We start from the raw sequence: 22,510 nt of genomic DNA, 5'->3' as shown, positions 1-22,510 counted from the left end.
CAATAAATTACAAAGTAAATAAATTAAAGAAAATTAAATATATAACTCTATCAAAATGTATATACGAACATTGTATTCATTTTGGCAAAGTATAGTCAGTTCAAATATTTTTTCCTACTCGGTTTATTTTTATCTATGTTTTGAACTCTATTGCAGTAATATTTCCACGATAATCCCTTATGATTTTTTTGTCTGTGCCAATACTATCGAGATTTTTCTCGGGCACTTTTTATAAGGATTATACTAGTCATATTGCACCATTTCAATAACCATGGATTGTACCGAATATTTTCTTTTTAATTCGAACATCTTATACTTCAACAAATATAATTACCTATTTGTGTCTACCTTTATCATTTGGTATATTTAATCTCTTTTACTTATTTACATTCCAATAAACTGGACTAATTAGTCTAGATGTAAACAACCTGAATTATTTAATTTCACACTAAATTTACAATTTAAACAAACGACCTAGGTATATGCTCGTAACCAATCACTTGTATTTCCGCAAGTTGAAGCACAAGCATGCAATAAAGAAAACAAAAACTACTAAAACAATTAAAATAACTAAAAAGAAATTTTTTTAATTTTTTTCCTAAATCACCACCACACTTTAATCGACACATTGTCCTTAATGCGCAACTAAAAATATAAAGGAAAGAGGTTACCCGATTTGCGTGATACATGCAATCTCAATTGGTGGGACTACTCATTTCAATTTTGGCTTGTAATGGTTGTGCCATAAAAAATTGTAGGGTTCCTATAAAGAAAAATTAAAAACACACAAATATATATAAAAACTACTAAATCCTAACTAATTAAACTTAAAGAAAAACAATAAAAATCATCTCAAAAATAAAAATAGATTACACAATTCAAATATACAAAAATGTTCAGAATCAGTTGGACTTAGATTCTGACTCCTCCATCATCTAGGCTTTGCCTCTATCACGCCTCGTTGATGCTTTCATAGTCCACCTCCCGAAGTCCAGGTCGGATTGTGCTGGCTTAGGTCACAGATCACCACGCCATTTGTCGATGAGTGGTTTGGTCTAAATACACACTCATAGTTCAATGGTACGATAAGGGTCTCTTCCTCATCATCATCGTCACATCATCATCCTCGGTACCTTCCTCGACTGGTGGTACGAACCTCTCATACATGTCAGGGAATGGTACTGGTGTGGGTCACCCATTCTATTCCGCAATGTGGATTAAAATGTCTCCCAAGTCTTGCATCCAACAGGTTTGCCACTCTGATATTAGCATATTCATGAGTCCCATCTTCTTGGATGTGTGTGTTTGACCCTTCTCTTCATTGGCCTCTGGGTGTCGCTCCTATGTTTTGTCCTTTTCTCCTTTTCTTGATTTTGCTTACGTTAGAGCTCGAGGAACTGGTCATACAAGTTGTCCCCAATCACGCTTCTCACAGGTCTTGTGAATGGCTCGATTGGAGACATGAGTAAATTGACCTAGCAACATAAGGCAGTAATCAAATGTGGGAAGTACATACTTCTCTTCCGGTCTCGTATGCACTTGAGCATCTCCTCTTTAGTCCCGAGGCTGATGCAAATTTGCTCTCTCTGCAATATGGAATAAAGCATAACTACTCAATAGGCGGTGACATCATAGGCATTATGGGTAGGCGCAGGCGGGTGCAAATAAATTGCATTCACATCTTGGCCATCAGGAACATAATGGCCATGTTAAATTTTAGGGACACTTAGAGTTGGCTTGACAAGTCCACTTGCCACACCATTCCATTAAGTAATTAATTATAACTTGTACATTAGAGTCTTCAAATGTGACTAAACCTAACTGGTCCAAATGGTCATAGGTATGATATGAGGCACCGTAATATTGGTAAATCACATAAGGTGTAATCGGCACCCATTTTCCCTGAACAACAACGTGAGTGATCATCTTGCCCCACTACTTGCGATCCTTTCTATCTTTTAGGGAGGCACAGAATTCGTAACTATCGCATCAACCGCCAGTTCGGTCAAGGTTGCGTAAAATTTGTTCCAACAATGGAATTGTACCAACTCCCATATTTCATCGCAAGTAGACATGGTGGGACCAAACCTATGTTCTTGAATAAATGATCGTTCACTCATTTGAAGAAAAAACCATTTGACATCCGTTTTATAGAAGCGGTTGGCACTGAAATTACTCGGTGCTTTAGTGGATCATCGTTGTTTTCATGTTTCCATTTTCAAATTAAATTAAAATAACAAACCCAAATGATAAAAATGATAAAGATCGAGTTTAGAACACGATACCTTGGGTAGTTGTCGACAAACCTCAGCTCTCGACCGATGTGGAATGTGATAAAATTAAAAGATGAAAACTAAAATGAAAATAAATGGAGAACACTTACCTATGTGAATCGGAGGTTAGGAGTGCGAAGAACCGAAGCTTGATGGCGAGGAAGGCTTGCGACAACTAAAATAGGGTGTTTTCTCTCTTTTGGGTGCTTTAGATGTGTGTTCTTATACCTAAAATCAATTATTATAAATAGAATTTTAATGGGCTTCCTGCCTGAAACAGCTCAATTTTTTGCTATAAACACATGCGTGTTCCATTTTACAATCGAAGTGCTCATGTCGTACCACAACTTGTGTGTGGTGCGACACAACCCCCAAACATCAGGTGCTTTTGCTTCGAAGAGATTATGTTGTACCACAGCTTATGTGTGGCGCAACACAACGTTGTCTCCAACCCTTTGGGGTTTGTCGACATCCTTTGGTTGTCTGTTTTCGTCCCTGCTTAGCTTCCTTTCGTCCCTTTACATCCAAAAAATTGAATTCTCCTAATTCTAACATGTAATTACACTATAATTATCTTAAAATCTATCTACAAACTAGGAATTTAAACTATTTTACAATATTTTACAATTTTGTTAAAATCCAATAGTTGATGTTATGTCGTGCGACTGGACGTGTCCGACAATTCTTTGAACTTCACCATTGACTTCAACCGTAGTTCAAGACCATCTCGACTCTTCCAATTAGCCCTTTGTCCACCAGAGTCTCATCATTTTTCTCGTTCTCGCCTCTTATGAGTGCTTACACATGCATAACTCGGGAAATGCCTTTGATCAAAGTCGTTAGGGATTATATTAAGTAAAACATGACATTCCTCCATAACTAATCCCTCACTTTAGGAATTGCGGTCACATTTGGACACTTCTAACTCATCATTGATCTTTATAATTAATTCATTTTGTTTGAGATCAATCATTGATTTAGAAGTGACCAGAAATGGTCTACCCAACAGAATGGGGTTTCCCGATCTTCCTTACAATCGAGAACTACGAATGCTCGTACCTTAACCAATATATCATATCTGGTGTCTAAGGAAATTTTCAAGAATTTTCGATTAAAATGTGGGTTTTCATAGAAAAGGACCAAATGTAAAAAAAAAAAAAAAAAAACTTTCTCTTTTCTAGCTCTCTCATGTTGGAGCATAGAAGGATACTGAGTTATCTTCATCTTCCCTCTCTTTTTACATTAACATTTTCATAATATAATATTTATAAAAATATAATTAAAATGTTAATATTACAACATTTATCTAATTATTTAATTTAAAATATCATTAAAACATCTCTCATGTCATCATTACACTCTAGAATTCTCTCTCATGCTAATTGACCATTTTGCCCTTTGTAATATTTCAAAATTTCATCTTTGAATCCTCACTTAATTTAGTAAAATTGCAATTTAGTCACTCATACTTTTTTCACTTATTCAATTTGGTCATTATTCATCCATTTTTCTTATTTTCTAGATCCTTCTACCCTTAAGATATTTACACTATTAGCCCTTTAACTTTTCCATATTTATACTTTAACCCCTCAAATTCTGAGTATTTACACTTGGGCCACAAATTTTTCTCATATTTATGATTTAATCATTGCTTTAAATTAATATATCACAACATACCTCTTAAATTTTCTTTGAAATTACTCATCTTTCTCTTTTTTTCACTTTTATTTCCTTATTTCATTTTATCGAGGAAAAATCTCAATTTTTCACTACTTTCTTACTATAAGGATTTTTTTGGGGTGTTATAGTTTGTCTATTGAAGTATTTTGCTAAAATTTTTGTTTCCAACTAATAATTGTCAACTAGTTAGATCTTGAATGATAATATCTTAATTTATCATCTATTAGTGTTGGTTTGTTTACTAAAGTATTTTGTTAAATTTTTGTTTCCAACTAATAACTCTCAACTAGTTAGATCTTGAATTTAATATCTTAAGTTATCATCTATTAATAGGAACAACACTACTATGATTTTGAAGTTGCTTTCGAGATGCCAAACCTTAGCCTCAACAAAATGTCCTGACCTCTACATGATCCACCCGAATGATAGACAATTAGAACAACCTCAGAACTTTTCAGATAGAAAACCCCCAAAAAAGTACGTTGCTACTAAATGTAGTATTTCGATTAAAAATAAAATTATGTTAACACATTCTTTTTAATCAAAATCTTATCTTTGAATAAAATCTTTCCATAGAGGGATTTAAGGAACCTTCATAAAACACAATATCTTTACAATTAGGTTATTAGTTACCATAATCCCTCAAAACATGTCTTTGACAAAAAAATATTATATCATTATTAAATATTTCCAGTAAAATTATTCCAAGTTAAAATTAATATGAAGTCCAATTCATATATATTTTTAAATGTATCATCTATGCGTGTACATCAAGTATGTACTCATCTCGTGTTTAATATTTAACTTTGTCAAATTAAATTAATAATAACATTTCTATAATTAATTTTGATTTGTGTAACAATTAAATATAATTCCAACTTCTTTCGATTCTAAGCGCTACAACCATAAGGTGTGACCCTATAGGATCCTAAAATGATGGTAGTAATATTTGAACATTTATAATGTTATAAACAGTGGGTGACATCAAGTAATGCATCACTGCTACCCAAGTTACAAGAATTCATGGTTCAACATAATCTTTCTGTGATAATGTCATCATGTAGTATATCTCTTTGTCCTTTGGTATATGGATTGAACAAAAGTCATGGAATAATCACACTTGTATAGTCCAATCTCTTGTTTCTTGATTTTTCGAGTAGACTAAGATAAACAAATGAGTGTGGTTACCCATATCAACTCATTTGAGCATGACCATGTTTTTCTAGTCTCACGATCAATAGGTCTAAGATATTACACCCATTATGTAGAAGGGACAAATTCTATCTTGGTCACTCACATCCCATTATATAAATTGTGGCATACCTAACATCAGTCTTTATAGTGCAATCATTTACGGAGGACGTCTGGCTATGTCAAATCATATGACTCACGATGTTGGAATAATGGTGATCTCAAGTCTAAGGATCATAAACACAATTATCATTATGAGAAATGTTGTGACTATTACATACTAATCCAAGAAATATTCTCAATGTGGATTAGTCCAACATATTTTTCCCTAACATATACTTATATGTTGACTTGATATCACATATTCATAACAACACTTACCATCAATCAAGTACATATTAGTCTCAATGCATTATTGTTGTCTAAGCCCACAATAATTATTAACTAAGGACAATTAAGAATGATCATATCATTTTTAGGATTCTATCATTATGCAACGTATTTAACACAAAAATAAATATTGAAAACAATAATGGCAATGCATTTATTAATAAAGTAGGTAAAAGGTATGTTATTTCAATCATTATACGATCGGTCTTTGAGCATACTCTAGCACTTCAATCAGTTCAATTCTTCCCAACAATGAAACAACCAACATTTTTTTACACAAACCATGAACATCTGCCATCGTGAACTTCTAAGGATAGTACTTAAAATAGATGCCAAACATATCTAGCATTAAGGGAACTCGTGGCATTGTGGACTTCTAAGTACAATACTCCGGAAAGGTACCGAGAATATCTAACATTAAGAGAACCTCCAAAATATATGTTGACACCAAAACAATTAATGCACTTGCATAATTCAAAATCTCGTAACCAATATCAAAAATATGTTCGACCTCCACAAACAATTCCATTTCAACATCACCACTTTTTCAATACCCAAACATCATCGTCTCAATCTCTTTTTCATCATTGAGATCCACTACATAATCCTAACACTCCCTTCTAGTTGACATTAAAAAAAAATCTAAACTTCAAATTAGATATCAATTCAAGCTTGGATTTTCCTTAAAATCCTCTTTTTCATATTCTCCAAGGCAACATCATTAAAAGGAGTTTATGATTGAAGTATGACTATTATCAATCAAAATAATATATTCATTCAAATGGATCTGTTCTATTAACTAATTTGTCATATTCTCAATTGGCTGTCGAACATTACAATTTTAACAAATGATAATTCTTTTTTGTAAAAAAGTTGTTTTCTTGTTTTTTTTTATTCTGCCATGATAGTTTATATATATATATAAGTGTATTAAATTTTAGTTCTTTATTGCAAATATGATCAGAATCTATAAAGAGATTGTTCAAAAAAATTTAGTTTTTTTATTTATAACAATAAAACTAGTTAATTAGTATAACTTCCAAGTACTTGTGTTAATTTGTTGAAATTTTAAATTTTTATTTATATTTAAATATAATATATATCATTCTCTTAAACCACTAGAAAAATAAATGTTCACTCCAAAAGTTCAAAATTGAAATCTTTAAACCAATCTATAATATATATATACATATACATATATAAAAGCACGAGTTTGGAAAAAATTTAACTGATTGGAATACCTTTATTTTTCATCATATTACTAAATTAAATTTAAAAATATTTTAGAATGATTAGTTAAGACACTTGTGCAAATTTTAAAATATAGTTATCATTTGAAGACAACTCTATGAAAAAATTTGTAATTATAATTTACAATTATTAGTTAAAAAATTGAGGTAAAAAAGTTATTGGGAATATTTTATTTTTTTTAAATTATGCTAATTTTATTGATGTAAAATAGATATATTATTTTAATATAATTCTAAGCATCTTAATTATCACTTAATTAATATTAGAGTTATATACCAATTAAATTTTAAGTTTAAGTTTATAAATAACATCTAGTAGTTAAAAATATTCAATCAAGTAGCATTTAAGAAAAATTATACGTAAAAAAATTGAAGATTATTAAAGTTAGAATTGTATAAAAAATAATGAAGCATTGAAGCAATAATTTTTCAAAGAGGTAATATCGAAACATATTCGAACAACAATAGCATAAAAGAGAAAAATGTTTCGTGGATTTGTTTTGAAAGAAAGTCAAATTTTATCAATTATTTTTTAATCACTATTATTAAATGTATTTATTCATTTAGTGTAAATATTTTTTGTATTTATAATGAAATATTATTATAATTTTTGTATGTTACTTTCTCTAATTTTTTGTTTTATTAATTATAGTTTACTATAGTTAACAATATTTTAAAAGTATTATTTAAAAAAAGATTTGGTGGTTTTAATAATTTAGAAAAGTCTGCTACCCTAGCATGCAACTTTTGCCCTCTCTGGCATGTTTTTTAAGTTTTCTTGTTTTCGTCTCCTGTTTGTTTGACGGCGGCGTTCTATCAAGTCCTCTCTATTCCTCTAGAAAAGTGATACTCACGTTTGGGATTTCTACCTGAATTCATGGAAACTGAATTAGTTGGATTAACTCTCAATGAAGAAGAAGAAGCAGTCCTACAAATACAACTAGAGCCGAATACGGAAAAAGGAGGTGGGGGCTTTTCGGCTGATGGGGTGTTTCCTAACAACTAGCATTATTCACTTCCCAACAATGAAAAGTATTATGGTGAATCTATGGCATCCTGTTCGGGGTGTTCAAATCCAAGATCTGGGGGAGAAAAGGTTTTTGTTTCAATTTTTTCATGTCATGGATATGGAAAGGGTTTTGAAAGGGTCTCCATGGACTTTTAACAACCACTTGTTGGTGTTATACAAGCTGCAATGGGGGGAGGATCCATTAAAAGTTCCCTTAATTTTGACAACTTTCTAGGTATAGATTCATGATGTTCCTACTAGTTTTTTCTTTGAGAATTTGGCAATGCAATTGGGTAATTTCATAGGGAAATTTATGGAGTATGATGGGTCAAATCTAGGGAAAGAAAATTAAAACTTTATGAGAATAAAAGTCCAAATCGATATACGGCGCCCTTTGAAAAGAAAGAAGTAGGTTATCTTTTGTGGAAAATGCTCATATGTCAGATTTAAGTATGAAAGATTGTCACTCTTCTGTTTCTACTGTGGTCGATTAGGCCATAATGATTCTTTTTGTGAAGTAAAAATGGCGTTAGGAGCGGAAATTGCTGAAATGGGTTGGGATTTATTGTTGCGAGCACAATCTTGAAGAGCTTTAGCAATGAACAATGTCTAGTTACGTGAGGAAGGTAAGGTAAAACTGGGTGGAAATCGTGAGGATAGTCAAGTACTAGGAAACAGTCTATGGGACGTAGGAAAAAAATAGGGTGTGGAAAGGCTATTGATCCAGTTTTAGGATTTAATTTGGAAGGGGACCGTCCTTTTCAGGTCAATGGAGGGAAAATTCCTTGGTAGATCAAGTTCAAACTGCTATGGATCATGATCTGGAAGATGGTGTTTTAATTGGAGCTGAAGGGAAAAAGAGAGCTAGGGGGAGATTAAAAAATTAACAGCCAGGGAAGTGATCAATACTTTGGCGGTAAGGAATAGGAGAATGTTGGAAATTAACCATTTATCATCGGCGGCTGCCAAGAGGCAAGCCGACCAGGCGCAAAAAAAATTTTAAGTTGGAATGTCCGTGGTTTGAAGAGCCCAGGATAGTTCGAAGACTTCAGCATTCGCTGAAGGTCTATAACCCCCAGATGGTCTTCTTTATGGAGACAAAGCTTTGTAGAAGTCAGATGGAAAGAGTTTGCCGAAGTTGTGGTTATGCGAATGGTATTGAAGTTGGTTTAGATGGCACTAGAGAAGGGTGTGTTTGGCATGGAGAAATGATTTTAGTATCATATTTCAGAATTTTTTTAAAAGGCATATTGATGTGATAATTGAAGATAATGAAGTAAAGAATAAATAGAGATGCACAGGTTTTTATGGAACCCCTTATGCACAGGATAGAGATGACTAATGGGTTGTTTTAAAAAAATTATATAACGATGAAGGGATTCCTTGGTTTGCATGTGGAGATTTTAATGAAATCATGTATGGCTTTGAAAAAAAAAAGGAGGGTTGCCTAAAGATGAAAGAAGAATGGAAATTTTTTTAAATGTGTTGGAAGATTGTCACTTGATGGATGTGGGGTATTCTGGTAATTGGTTTACATGGGAGAGAGGTAATTTTCTAGAAACAAAAATCCAAGAACGATTGCATAAAGGTGTGGCAAACGAGGAATAGATGACCATGTTTCCTAAGGTAACAATTCAACATCTAGTACATTCTTTCTCTGATCATTGTCCTCTTCTAATTAATACGAAAATGGAAGACAAATGGTTCAATGGAAAGATATTTAAGTTTGAAGCTTGGTGGGTTATAGAGAACTCGTTCGCCCATGAAGTAAAATACATTTGGGAAATGTCATTAGGGAACTTGTTGCAAAAGCTGGATAACATAAAAAAGGGTTTGGAAAGATGGGCTAGTCGAATATGAATAAATAGAAAGAGGAGAAAGGAGTTTTTAACAGTAAAATTTTCAGAGTTGATAGGAGCTGAAAGGGATGATAATAGTTTGGTTGAGATGATTGATGCGAAGATCCAACTGAAATTTGAGATTGAAAAGGACGAACGCTACTAAAAACAAAGAGCTCGAGTGAACTGGTTGAAATTTAAAGATAGGAATACAACATTTTTTCATAGCCAAGCAACACAGCGTTGGAGAAAAAATTTAATTCATAAACTGCAAAATGAAGAATGAAGGGAAACGGAGGTCCTATAGGAAATGGAGGGTATTTCGAGATCTTATTTTCAAAATTAATTTTCGACAGGAGAAAGGAGAAATTATGATCATTTACGCTATGTCTCTAAGGAAGATAACCAAAGACTTCCGGTGCAATAGACAAAGGAAGAGATTCGAGAGGCGGTGTTTGAGATGGGGCCCATAAAAGCACTAGAGGAAGACGGATTCTCAGCTTTATTTTATCAGAAGTACTGGCATATTATCGGAGAAGATGTCACCTCTTTTTGTCTACAACTTCTTAATGGAGGTATGGAGGTTAGCTCAATTAATTCCACGCATATTGTGCTTATCTCAAAAATTGCCAATCCTTCTAATATGAAACATTTTTGACCAATTAGTTTATGCAACGCAATATATAAAGTATTGGAAAAGGCTATAGCAAATCTGCTTAGAGAAGTTATTGAAAAATGCCTCGATGTTGCACAGAGTGCTTTTGTGCCAAGTAGGTTAATATCGGATAATGTGTTATTGGATCATGAAATATTACATACGCTAAAACAGAAGAAATTAGGGAAAAGGGGGTTTATAGCGATAAAATTAAACATGAGTAAGGCATATGATAAGGTCGAGTGGAGTTTTGTTAAAGAGATAGTAGTGCGAACGGGTTTTGCTCCAAATTGGATTGAAACTCTCATGAAATGTGTGACCACTGTCTCATATTCAGTAGTCGTTAATGGTCATGCTGGAGAAAATTTTCGTCCAACTAGAGGACTTCGACAGGGTGACCCATTGAGTCCGTTTTTATTTTTAATATATGGATAGGGTTTATCTTGTCTCATGCGACTTGTAACAAGGAAAGGGTTATTGAAAGGAGTTAAGGTTAGTAGGAGCGGTCCACAAGTATCGCACCTGTTATTTGCAGATAGTTGTATTTTATTTGGGGAGGCAACAAATAGAGGAGCTACTTTACTCAAGGGAATCCTAGGTGAGTATAGAATTTGTTCGGGTCAGTGTGTTAATTTTGATAAATCAACTGTCTTTTTTAGTAGAAACACATCAGAAGATAGACTTTTGGTTGTCAATATATTGGGGGTACGCAGCTCAAGTGACCCAGAATGCTACCTAGGCTTGCCTAATATAGTCGGAAGAAGGAAAAGGGAGTCTTTTCAAAATTTAAAGGATCGGATGAAGAAGCGCATCGATAATTGGAGTGTTAGACACCTCTCTCAAGGTGGGAAAGAAGTGTTCATAAAGGCTATTCTCCAATCCATACCGACCTACACAATGGCTTGTTTCCTATTACCCAAATCGTTATGTGCTGATCTAGAGAGTATTATTGCGAATTTCTAGTGGCAGAAGGGACATGGTAAGAGGGGAATACACTGGTGTGCTTGGTGAAATCTTTGCATCTTAAAAGAGAATGGTGGTTTAGGTTTTCAAAATCTCGGACAGTTTAATATTGTGTTATTAGCCAAGCAAGGCTGACGTCTTATTAATTACCCAAATTCTTTGTTAGCTAGAGTTCTAAAAGCTAAATACTATCCGCACTCGAATTTTATTAATGCACAGTTAGGAAATCTACCTTCGTTTACCTAGAAAAGTGTTTGGGCGGCAAAGGGTCTCCTGTAAAGTGGCCTGTACTGGAAGGTTTGTAGAGGGAATGAGATTTCTGTTTGGGACAACTGATGGATTTAGGGAATTGATACAGATAGATAGAACAACAGAACCGACAATGAAGAAATCAAGTTAGTTTCGGATCTAATTGATATCACAAATAATACTTCGAAGGCGGATTTAATAAACAATACCTTTCAAGTGGACATAGCTCAGAAAATTTTGCAGATTCCTCTAGCGAAAACAGTTCATGATGACTTCCAAGTGTAGAAAGGAGAACCCACTGGTGAATTCTCAGTTTGAAGCGCCTATAAACTATTACAAGATGCTAACTTGGGTCCTAGTAATTACTTAATAAAGGCCAAAATTAAGGATTTTACAAGAAACTATAGAATCTACAGCTACCATAAAAAATTACAATCATAATATGGCGAAGTTCCTGGAACTACATCCCTACCCTAATAAATCTCAGACATAAACGAGTGGCCACGAATGTTATATGTCCTCTCTGTTGTACTTGGAAAGAAGATAGTTATCATGTCTTTCAACAATACCCTACAATAATAGAGGTATGGCAAAATTTAAACCTCTCTTGGGTCATAAATAACACGATTCAAAGCTTTTGAGAGTGGCTTACCTAGGTTTTCGAGAGGGGTACTTGTAAACAGTGCCGACTTTTTTGCTGTACTTTATGGTCAATTTGGAGTTCAAGGAATCAGTTAGTACATGAGGGGAAAAACACGACAGAAAGGGAATTATCATAGAGAATACAAAGGTATATGGCAGAGTTGGATGGTTTGGGAAAAAGGAAGATTACCTTAAATGTGGATAGAAGCCATAGACAACGAGAAGAGAACACGAGGGTGACGATTCAGTTTGATATAGCTTTTGACAAAAGAAACTCCAAATAGGCTTTGGGTCTGGTGGTTCGGGGTCTGATGGGCGAGATTCTAGCATCGAAGATTGTCCTTCATAATAACGTTTTATCTCCGTTTGCAACAGAAGCATATGTAGGATTACAGGCCATTACGTTAGGAATTTCAATTGGTATACTCTCAGTGGCAATCATGGGGGACTCACGAGCAGTCATCAAGAAATGCCAAACAAAAAAACCAGATAAACCAGCTATTGGGGCTATTATTAAGGATATTTAAAGCAAAAAATCTCGTTTTCAAGAAATTAATTTTCAGTTTATTCACAGATCAGAAAATGTTTATGCCCATAAACTTGCGTAATAAGCCTTAGAAAAGGGAGAGGACTCGCACTTGATAAGAGTAGTTTCGGATCACAATCGATCTGCTCCGGAAGGACGATGGTTAAGGAACCCAGACTGAGGCAGTTTCGTGGAGAAATAAAAGCAGAACAGATAGCAGGTAAAGAAAATATTTTGGAAATGGCTATCGTCAGAACAGATGGGACAACTAATGTGAAAAGACGATGGAGTTATGGTGTCCAGCTGTTGAGATTGACTAGGGTAGATAATAGGTTTCCTTTTCTTTGTTTTTTTTTCCTTTTTTTATTTATTGGTTTGTCTTTTGCTTTGGTGATTTTAGGGGGTGTTCACTGATAACGAAATAGTGAGGCTCGATTTTGCAATGGCTTGTTTTAGCAGGCCTAAACCCAGTTTTTGGGAAACAGCTTATGTTTTTTTTTTATAATTTAATTATAATAAATATTCAGTTAATTTTATTAAAAAAAGTATTATTTAAAAACTAATTAAAATTAAACACATAAAAATATATATTATTAGAAACTAGTAATTTGAAATGTTTCAGACACTTGCCATACAATTATACAAAATATTTAAGGTATAAGAGTAACTAAAATATATTTTAAGTTGCCGATAACCTCTTGATTTAATAGTTTAAATTAAAGAAAGAAAAAGAAAGGTGATGCACCCAATTCTAATGACTAGTTGTGATTTAGTTGCCTTGCCACTGGGGGAGGTTCAACCTTAAGTTAATATAAAATAATCATCAACGATACCTTTTAGCGAAGGTGGAGATACCATGGAAATTATATAATTTATAAACAATTTGTTATCCTAATACTCCTAGCTACAGGTTCTATATATTACTGTTTCTATCCGTTTATGATTTATCCCTTGTAATCTTTTCTTGTGGATAAGTTCTGAAATCATCAGCCAGGTTGTCAGCAACAGCTTATTTGGTATGCTTTCCCCGTAAATTTGCTGAAAATGCAAGACATAAAAAAAAATTGAGAGATTTAAGTTGATTTCAGTAATATTTAGGAAAATAAGTTAATTTTAAAGAGAGAAATGTATTTTAATAAAGTGTTTTTAGTCACCTCAATTGAAAACACGTTTTATAGAACATGTTTTTTGATTTTTTTTTAATATATTAGTTCTTTTGATCAATTAGTTAAATGTTAGTAGTTTTATTCTTGAGTCCCAAATACGATTCTTCTCTTACTCACGTTTGTACTTTTTATTCAATGTTGTTTTATTTTTTTAACTAGTGCTTTTAACACATTAGTTTCTCCGGTTAGATGATTAAATAATAATGATTTCATCCTTGAGCCCTATGTTTGATTTCTCTTTTAAGCACATTTGTATTTTTTTTATTTCATGTTGCTTTTAATAAATGTTTTTAATAAATAAATATATTATTTTCAATTTTTTTATTTTTAATTAATAACTCTTTTATTTATAAAATTAAATAATAAATATGTAATTATATGATAAATATATATTTTATATATATCATAATGTTAAAATATTTGAAATTAATAACTCCTTTATTTATATAAAGAAATTAATAATTATATAATAAAAATATATTTTTTTATATATTTATTATTATGTTAAATATATTTTATTTTTTGAAATATCAACTAATTTTTTTATATTTTTCTTTATATATAATATTTATATTTAAATATTTATTTTCTCCACCTATATTGTGGGTCTGATGATTTCTAATGTTATAAAATGAAATAATTATTTCAAATATAATTATTATTTTTATATGTAAAATGTAATGCCTCAGTTTTCTAAATTTTTGAGTTGTTAAATTATATTAAGTGATTTAATTTGTATTAATGATTTTTAGGTCTTTTGTTCGATTTCTTAAATCCCGTGTTTGAATCATGTTGTGTGCAAAAAAAATTATTTTTGCTCTGTTACTTGTTGCCGCCCATGCTGTCAGAATGTCTGTCAGACTCAAAATCTGATAGGATTTAGTAGGTAGTTAATCTTTTCTTTTAAAAAAATTGATTGAGAAATATTCTCCTAATTTTCTCCCCAAAACACTCACAATTTTCTCTCTCTCCCACTCCCCTATTCTGTCGTCCCATTCTTCACATGTTTTTCCATTTTCCTGTTTTTTCTCAAGCTACTTTCAACTCTTTCTCTATCATTTCTTTCCTCTAATTTTCTCTTTTCCTTTTGCTTGTTTTCACAATGCCAATAACATCCTTTACAGCCCTCTTTAGCCAATTTTCTATTCAATGTTGCTTCCGTTTAGACGTAGTGACTTGCTAGTATTGTCGTTGGTTGCCTTTTCTTAGTGTGTTGGTGGTGTTTCAGAGGTTTCGTGGGGTTGTCTTAAGTTTCTGTAAGCTATTTGTTTGTTTTTGTAAGAAAGTTGTTTTAATCTGGTTGGATAGTTTTAATTCGGATTTTACGGATGTGGGTTTGATGGATTAATTGTTGGTTCTATTTTGGTGAGGTGCAAGAAGCACACAACTTACCTCCAGCGAATTAGAGGATTTGTTGGGCTACTGCTCTGTTGGGTAAGTGATTAATGCTTTCGATTAAGGGCGGATTCCTTTTGTTAGGTCAAACGTTTAGCACTTGCAACCGAGTTAGTGACTTGGAAATTTAGCATATCACTGATTATTCGCTCGTTCTGAATGTCATTTTAGGTTTTAGAATTCTCGATGTTGTGTGGGCATCGTGAAACAATCAGGTTTGTACCTTCTGTCCTGAAAAATAGCGAGTAGCGCAATACGGAAAAACATTCTATTGGAGCCACACGATTTGGGTCAAGTAGGCTGTGTCAGCCACACGGGCGTGTAGGCCCATTATCCGTAAGTTTTAGTTAGGGTCGTGATTGAAGTGTGTTTCGATGCTAGCTACTTCGTAGGGTCTATTATGTGATATGTATAGCTTGTATATACGAAATTTGATATTCTACTTTTGTATTCTGAAAGCATGTTAGCATGTTCTGATGTGTAAAGCATGTATGATTTGTGTGCATCTAGATATTTGGATAGTGGTTGCTTTTGCATTGAGGTGGGATAATAATGTGATGGAGGAAATGTTGGCAGTTTAATGATCTGCCTTATCTAATGGTTTTAAACCACATATCTGTTCTGATGGCTTGACCACACTTATCTGATTCTACCGCATTATTTTTTGGCAGCTTTGACTACACTATTTTGTATAGTGACATAAGCTCACTTATTGGTGTGTGGGGTTAGATGAGTATTTATTACCCTATTTGGTGTGTAGAGATGGACAGAGATAGTGCGTAACAGATGGAGGTAGGATCTATATTTGTTCTATAATAAGTGTTACATTGCATGATATGACATGCCATCCGTATCTGATTTGATAATTATGTTGCATTGTATTGTATGTCATGCTGTGTATTTTGTTCGTTTCCAAACTTCCGTGTGATAATGCTATTTGTTTTGTTTGTATGGGCTGAGTTACACACTGAACTTTATAACCCCACTCAAATTTTCTGACTTCTCAAGTAATCAACAAACTTAGGATCAAGCGGCGCACGGGAGCTCGGATTGATTTTTTGGTTAATAAAACTAGACGATTAATGTATTAACGTAATATCTGGACTTTTGGGACCGTAAATCTGTTTTCGGACTTTACTTTACGGTTTGATTTATTTTCGACAGATTTTGGGCATTTTTATCGTTAAATTACAAAAACAAATTATTTTTATTCCAAATTAAAATCTTGGTTTCAAAATCAAACTTTGTAATTTCTGCTGCAAAGATTAAGTAATTAATTAGGAGATTTCTATAAAATAAATAATTTTAACGAGCATTTTCCTAGCCAAAAATTAATATTGACAAGGCAGATATTTTTTGAATTCAAAATTTGGGTTTAAAACGAGTTTATGTAATTCCTCAAGATTTGACTATAATGTCTATGCCGAGTGTAGGGTGTTACATAAAATATTTCAAATATCATTATTTTTCATCTACATTATAGTTATGATATTTCAAATATTTTTATATGTGAAATATTTCAATTAATTATTTCAAATATTATTATGTTTATATGTGAAATATTTCAAATACACATATAAAAATATATAATACTAAAATTTACTACCATCGATATGGATTGAAAAATAAATATTACACATAAAAATTATACTTACTAAAAATAATTACATTTACAATAATTATTTGATTTTATAAATAAAAGAGTTATTAATTAAAATTAAAAAACTTGAAAACAATATATTTATTAATTAAAAAAAAGTTTGAAACAACATGAAATAAAAAATACAAATGTGCTTAGAAGATAAATCGGACTTAGGATTTAAAGATAAAATCACTATTATTTAACCATCTAACCAAACGAGTTAATTTAATAAAAAAATTAATTAAAAATAATAAATAAAGCTTGAAACAATATGAAATAAAAAATATTAATGTAAGTAATAGAAGAATCAAACCTAAGACTCAAAGAAAAAACCACAAATATTTAATCATCTAACCAAAGGATACTTTTTATTTTCTTTTTTTTTTAAATCAGCTTATTTCCCTAAATATCACAAAAACTTGCCTAAATCCCTCTCTTTTTATTTTTTTTGGCATTTTCAGCAAATTTAGCCGTTTCCTTTATATGTATTTTACCTTTTCGTAACTCTGATATAATGATATTTCATGTTTTATTCATATAGATCATGCATATTAAATTTGATATAAATTAAAATTTTTAACTATTCGTTATATATAAAAAAAACTTTCAATCATTAAATGTATATTAGTATAGACAATATTTTAGATCAATATAATAGAGATATCGGATCAATCCAAAAAATTACATGCATGAAAAATACAAAATATCTTAATAAATACAACTGTTAAATTATTAAAATATTAACCATATAAAAAGTTACAAAAAATATAAAACTAATTTTAAAGTTTACACCAATATAAATAAATATTTCCCATATATATTACAATTTAAAATATAATACAAAATATAATCTCAAAAATAATAAATATAACAGCATCAAATATATGGTCCAAAAAAATAACAACATGAAATATTTAATTGATTCAAGTATTATATTTGTTTACTAAAAAAAATATAATATTTGTACCTTTAATAATTTATATTTACATAATTAGTATAACGGGGTGAATTATCCAAAAATATCGATAATTTTGAAAAATTATCGGATTAGGCCTGTTTTTTCGAAATGTACCAGATTAGCCTGGTTTTAGAGAGAGAAGGAAAACGCGTCCAGCTGGACGCACTTTCTTGTTTGGTTACCAAAACGCATTCAGCTGGACGCGTTTTCCTTCTCTCTCCACTGTTCGTTTATTCACATCGTTAGTGGTAAATTGTTTCAACATTGAAGAGATAGACGATACCTTAGCTGAAAGTGAAGTAAGGGCATCAACTTCATGAACTTTGGCTACACGTCTTCCTGACACTGCTCGATTTTTTGGCCATTGATATTTGTTACTATCGATCTTCTTGATGATTTAGTAAGCCTCATTATAAGACTTCAACAAGAGAGCACCATTCGCAGAAGCATCTACCATCAATCTTGTGTGTGCGTTGAGACCGTTATAAATCATCTCCAACTAGATGCAGTATGAAATCCCAAGATGAGGACACTTATGAAGTAATTCTTTGAATCTCTCCCACGCCTTGTACAAGGACTCATTATCCAATTGCTGGAAAGTGATGATCTCATTTGGCAACTTAGCATTTTTGCTAGGTGGGAAATACTTAACCCAAAATCTTTCTGCTAATTCTAGCCAAGTAGAAATTGAGCTAGGTGGCAATGAATTGAGTCATGCTCGTGCTCGATCTCACGAGTATGGAAACAGCTTCAACCTCAGTACATCTTCAGTCACAGCAGCTAGTTTAAATGAATCACTCACCTCTATGAATAATCGGAGGTGAAGGTGTGGATCTTCCATGGACATTCCATTGAACCGGTCCACCGTTTGTAGCATTAGAAACATCATTGGTTTCATTTCAAATTAGGGTGCCTCGATATCCGACTTCCTAATTCTCGGATTTAACTCATTAAAAAGGAGCATAGCATACTGTCTTATAGCTCGATCCCTATCATTAGCAATAAGGATGAGATTGCGCATATGATTGGCTTCATTTCCTTGTCCATCATTTTGATTTCCAATGCTCATTTCGACTTGTCTTTGGGTTAAACGTTCACGTCTTCTTTGTCTAAATGTCCGCTCGATTTTAGGGTCTACTGGTAATAAATCGATGATTCAATATATGCTCATAAACACCTAAAAAATAAATCACAAAAAATAAAAGAGTAATTAATTAATTAAGTTAGAAATAAATAAAAGAATAAAAATAAAGAATTAATTAATAAAGTTAGAAATTAAATAAAATATAAAATATAAACCAAATTGCAAAGAATAATTTCACAAAAATGATTAAGGCAACAGTCCCCGGCAATGGCGCCAAAAACTTGTAACGTGTAGGTTTGTGCAACTGTACACATTCGTTATCAAGTAATAAGTAAGTAAAAGAGTTATCGTCTCTACAAGGATCTATATGTTAAACAATTAATTGCAAACTTAAAGTTTTACAAATTGGTGATAAGAACACAATATTTCGAGCGATGGATGACTAAACTAAATTAAATTATCTATATGAAAGATGATCCCTAATGCAATTCTAATCTAAGTATGATGATTAACTAAAATGTATGAGATGAATTTAGCAGCAACAACACAAACTTCAACAATCAATAACATGAATAGGTTAGAATAATTACATCATTCAACTTACTTCGTTTTTCTAATGTTTAATAGTGTTCAGAAAATATTTCATGGCAACTTGATCTTTCATAAGTTTGAAATCAAATTAAGTCCTTTTGGAATCTTTTACTTAGTAAAACATGTATTTTACTGATCATATTAAACTAATGGTTTCTTATAATTCATGTGAAGTAACAAGGACGGGTTAGGTTTGAAACAATTTAATTACATAAACCTAAAAACTATGCAAGATAATAGAGCTCGTTAAAGTTATTATGAACCTTTAATGTAGTTGGGTTACGATCTAAATTAAGCATGCACTTTTCAACTATTGTTTCCATTAGCCATCGTTTGGTTAGGATTGCTCAGCTAATTCCAATGCATCCAATCACGTATGAATGAAATACATGGTTGAGTTTAATTGAAAACATGAATGATTGAGGCACAAACACTATAAACATGATTTATACAAACTTCATTGAATTAATGCACTCATCCTAGCTAAATAGATTTAAGCTACCATTGTTGATGACAAGATAACAAAGCACATTACAAACATGATTAAAATCAAAGCAACAAGTAAAAGAAGATTAAACTTTGTTCGAATTAGCAGCCTTGCGAACTCCAATTGAAGAAGTTTCCTCCCGTTCTCATGTTGCTCCTTTGCTAATGGCTCCTCAAGGTGGCCGACCAAGAAATGATCTTATCAAGGTTTTGCTGGCTAAGAAAGAAAGGAAATATGGGATGCTATGCGAGGGAATGAAAATAGGGAATGAGAGAATGGAAGAGAAATGTTAAATGAAGGATGAATGAGGGATGATTGAAATGTGAGATGGGAGTGGGTATTTATACTTGAGGTTGGTGGAGGAGTTTACTAAATATGGCATCAGAGATCCCTTAGATTTCTCCCACCTTTGGCCCGCCATAATATGTGGAAAGGAGTGTGAGTTGGTTGCTTGATTCAAGCATAAAATCATGTTTTAATCATGCAAGGGGTGGATGGTTTCTTCAAAAAATGTAGTGTGTTGATTTTTAATGATTTTCCAAGTGTAGGGACCACCAAATAGTTATCTTAAAAGCTTATTTTTGGCTACCCAAATATCCTTGCTGAATTGGGCTTCTATTCTCCTTGTTTGAACGGTTTTGTGACCCATTTAATAGTTCTCTTTGTTTGAACGATTTTGTGACCCATTTAATAGTCAGACTTGTGCACCATATAGCACCATTTTTCATTAAGTCAAAGCAACATTTTCATGACCCAATTTACACGGTTTTGTCGTCCAAGTAGGGTAGAATTGCTCATATCCATGCAAAAATTATAATAAGCTCTTTATTAAATCAACATCATGGTCCCACTGCATAATTAAATATATCACATTAATAAATAATATGAAAGAATTTAATTTATGCACATAATTAATATAATAAAACACAAATTTGTATATTCTATAAATTTATGTCCATTGTCAAAATATAAGCAAAATTCATTTAATTAATTAAAAAATACTCGGGATTAGTATCATTTTTAAGTAAAAAGGTGATAAAAACTACTAGAAAAACCCATATAATTTAGAGTTTACAATAACCTCGGTTGTGAAAGAAACATATTTTCGCTTCGCAGGACTATTTCTAAAGCGAGCGAAAAAATATGTTGGACAGATGAAAGGTGGCCACGTTTGGTGCGAGGGCTTTATGAAAGAAATTAGAGAGGCTACAACACGAGCGAACAATATCCATTTAGTATGTCACTCATGTGAAAACCTATCATTTCGGGTTACGGAGTTCAACAGACCTGACCAAGGTATTGTCAGGGGAGCGTACTATGTACACCTAAGACGATGGACCTGTGACTGTAGGAGATTTGATGCACTTTGTTTTCCATATGTAACACCCCTAACCCGTCTCCGTCACCGAATTAGGGTTACGAGGCATTACCGAACAAACACAACCATTTCTAAAACCAAACTGATCACAACATGAAAATTTAATTACTTTCGCATAGCTATTATAATTTACAATCAAAATGTAATTAACATCGTACTCAAACCTATACATGCCATAAGATTAAGTTCAAATATTTAACAAAATACCAAAAGAAGTCGATAGTGTGATGGACTATGCTGATGATCCCCGAGCTCGTAACGCATCTCCAAAATCTATAAAATCAAATGGACGAAAACAAACAAAGTAAGCTTTTATAGCTTAGTAAGTTTACAGCATAACTAAATGTATATAAATATATATATATATATAATATAACCTTTTAATCTATTTCACTGAGATTTCAATTAACACGAATAACTAATTTTTATACATTATTGTACTCAGACCATTTTATTTATATTCAGATATGTATGCCTGTCGAATGCGATCATTTGAATATTTATTTATACCAAACAACATTACAACCGAATGTATACAACCGATCATATATATATTATACACATATCATAACCGAATGTGTATGTATACTCATGATAAACTTTAAACCAATACAAATCTAATACATATGAACGAATGCATTCATTTTCATCAAATACTTATAAACAAAGATATATATATCTCGAATGCATATGTAGTTACTAATCAAGTATGCGTACCAAATATTTATAAGTATATATTTATCAAATGCAAAATCCCAAAGCATATATATATATTTTACAATTGCATAAACCGAATATATATATAATCATCAAACGCACTTAGCCGAATGTATATATAAATATACTTATCAATTAAATATATCCAAAATCATATAATTGTACACTTAATCACATGCTTAAAAGCAGATTCACCGGCATTTAGCCTACTAGGCTTAAAGCCTGATTCAGTACACCGGCACTTAGCCTGCTAGACATATAGTCTGAAATATTTCACCGGCATTAAGCCTGCTAGACATTTAGTCTGAAGTGTTTCACCGGCAATAAGCCTGCTAAGCGCTAAGCCTGAAAATCTCAATTTTCCCATATACATAATAATTTCCTCAAATACTTATTAATAGCAAACACACATTCATTGTAGTCCAT

The 22,510-nt window shown here is 32.2% G+C and overlaps 1 protein-coding gene and 1 long non-coding RNA gene across 2 annotated transcripts; one reads left to right on the top strand and one right to left on the bottom strand.

Annotated features, from left to right (window-relative positions):
* Nucleotides 1-11,748: 11,748 nt before the first annotated feature.
* LOC107913449 (uncharacterized) lies at nucleotides 11,749-12,963 on the bottom strand. Its single transcript, XM_016842026.2, has 3 exons — nucleotides 12,331-12,963; nucleotides 12,151-12,195; nucleotides 11,749-12,068 (listed from the first exon to the last, which is right to left on the bottom strand). Exons 1-3 carry the CDS (start codon nucleotides 12,519-12,521, stop codon nucleotides 11,972-11,974), a joined length of 333 nt encoding a protein of 110 aa, XP_016697515.1. The 5' UTR covers nucleotides 12,522-12,963; the 3' UTR covers nucleotides 11,749-11,971.
* Nucleotides 12,964-14,618: 1,655 nt separating this feature from the next.
* LOC107913450 (uncharacterized) lies at nucleotides 14,619-16,118 on the top strand. Its single transcript, XR_001688528.2, has 2 exons — nucleotides 14,619-15,266; nucleotides 15,399-16,118. It is a non-coding gene; the product is annotated as an uncharacterized lncRNA (long non-coding RNA).
* The last annotated feature ends 6,392 nt before the right edge of the window (nucleotides 16,119-22,510 follow it).

Source organism: Gossypium hirsutum, chromosome D11 (genome assembly GCF_007990345.1).
Source record: "Gossypium hirsutum isolate 1008001.06 chromosome D11, Gossypium_hirsutum_v2.1, whole genome shotgun sequence".
NCBI classification, from domain to species: domain Eukaryota; kingdom Viridiplantae; phylum Streptophyta; class Magnoliopsida; order Malvales; family Malvaceae; genus Gossypium; species Gossypium hirsutum.
This window is presented reverse-complemented; position numbering and strand designations above follow the sequence as displayed.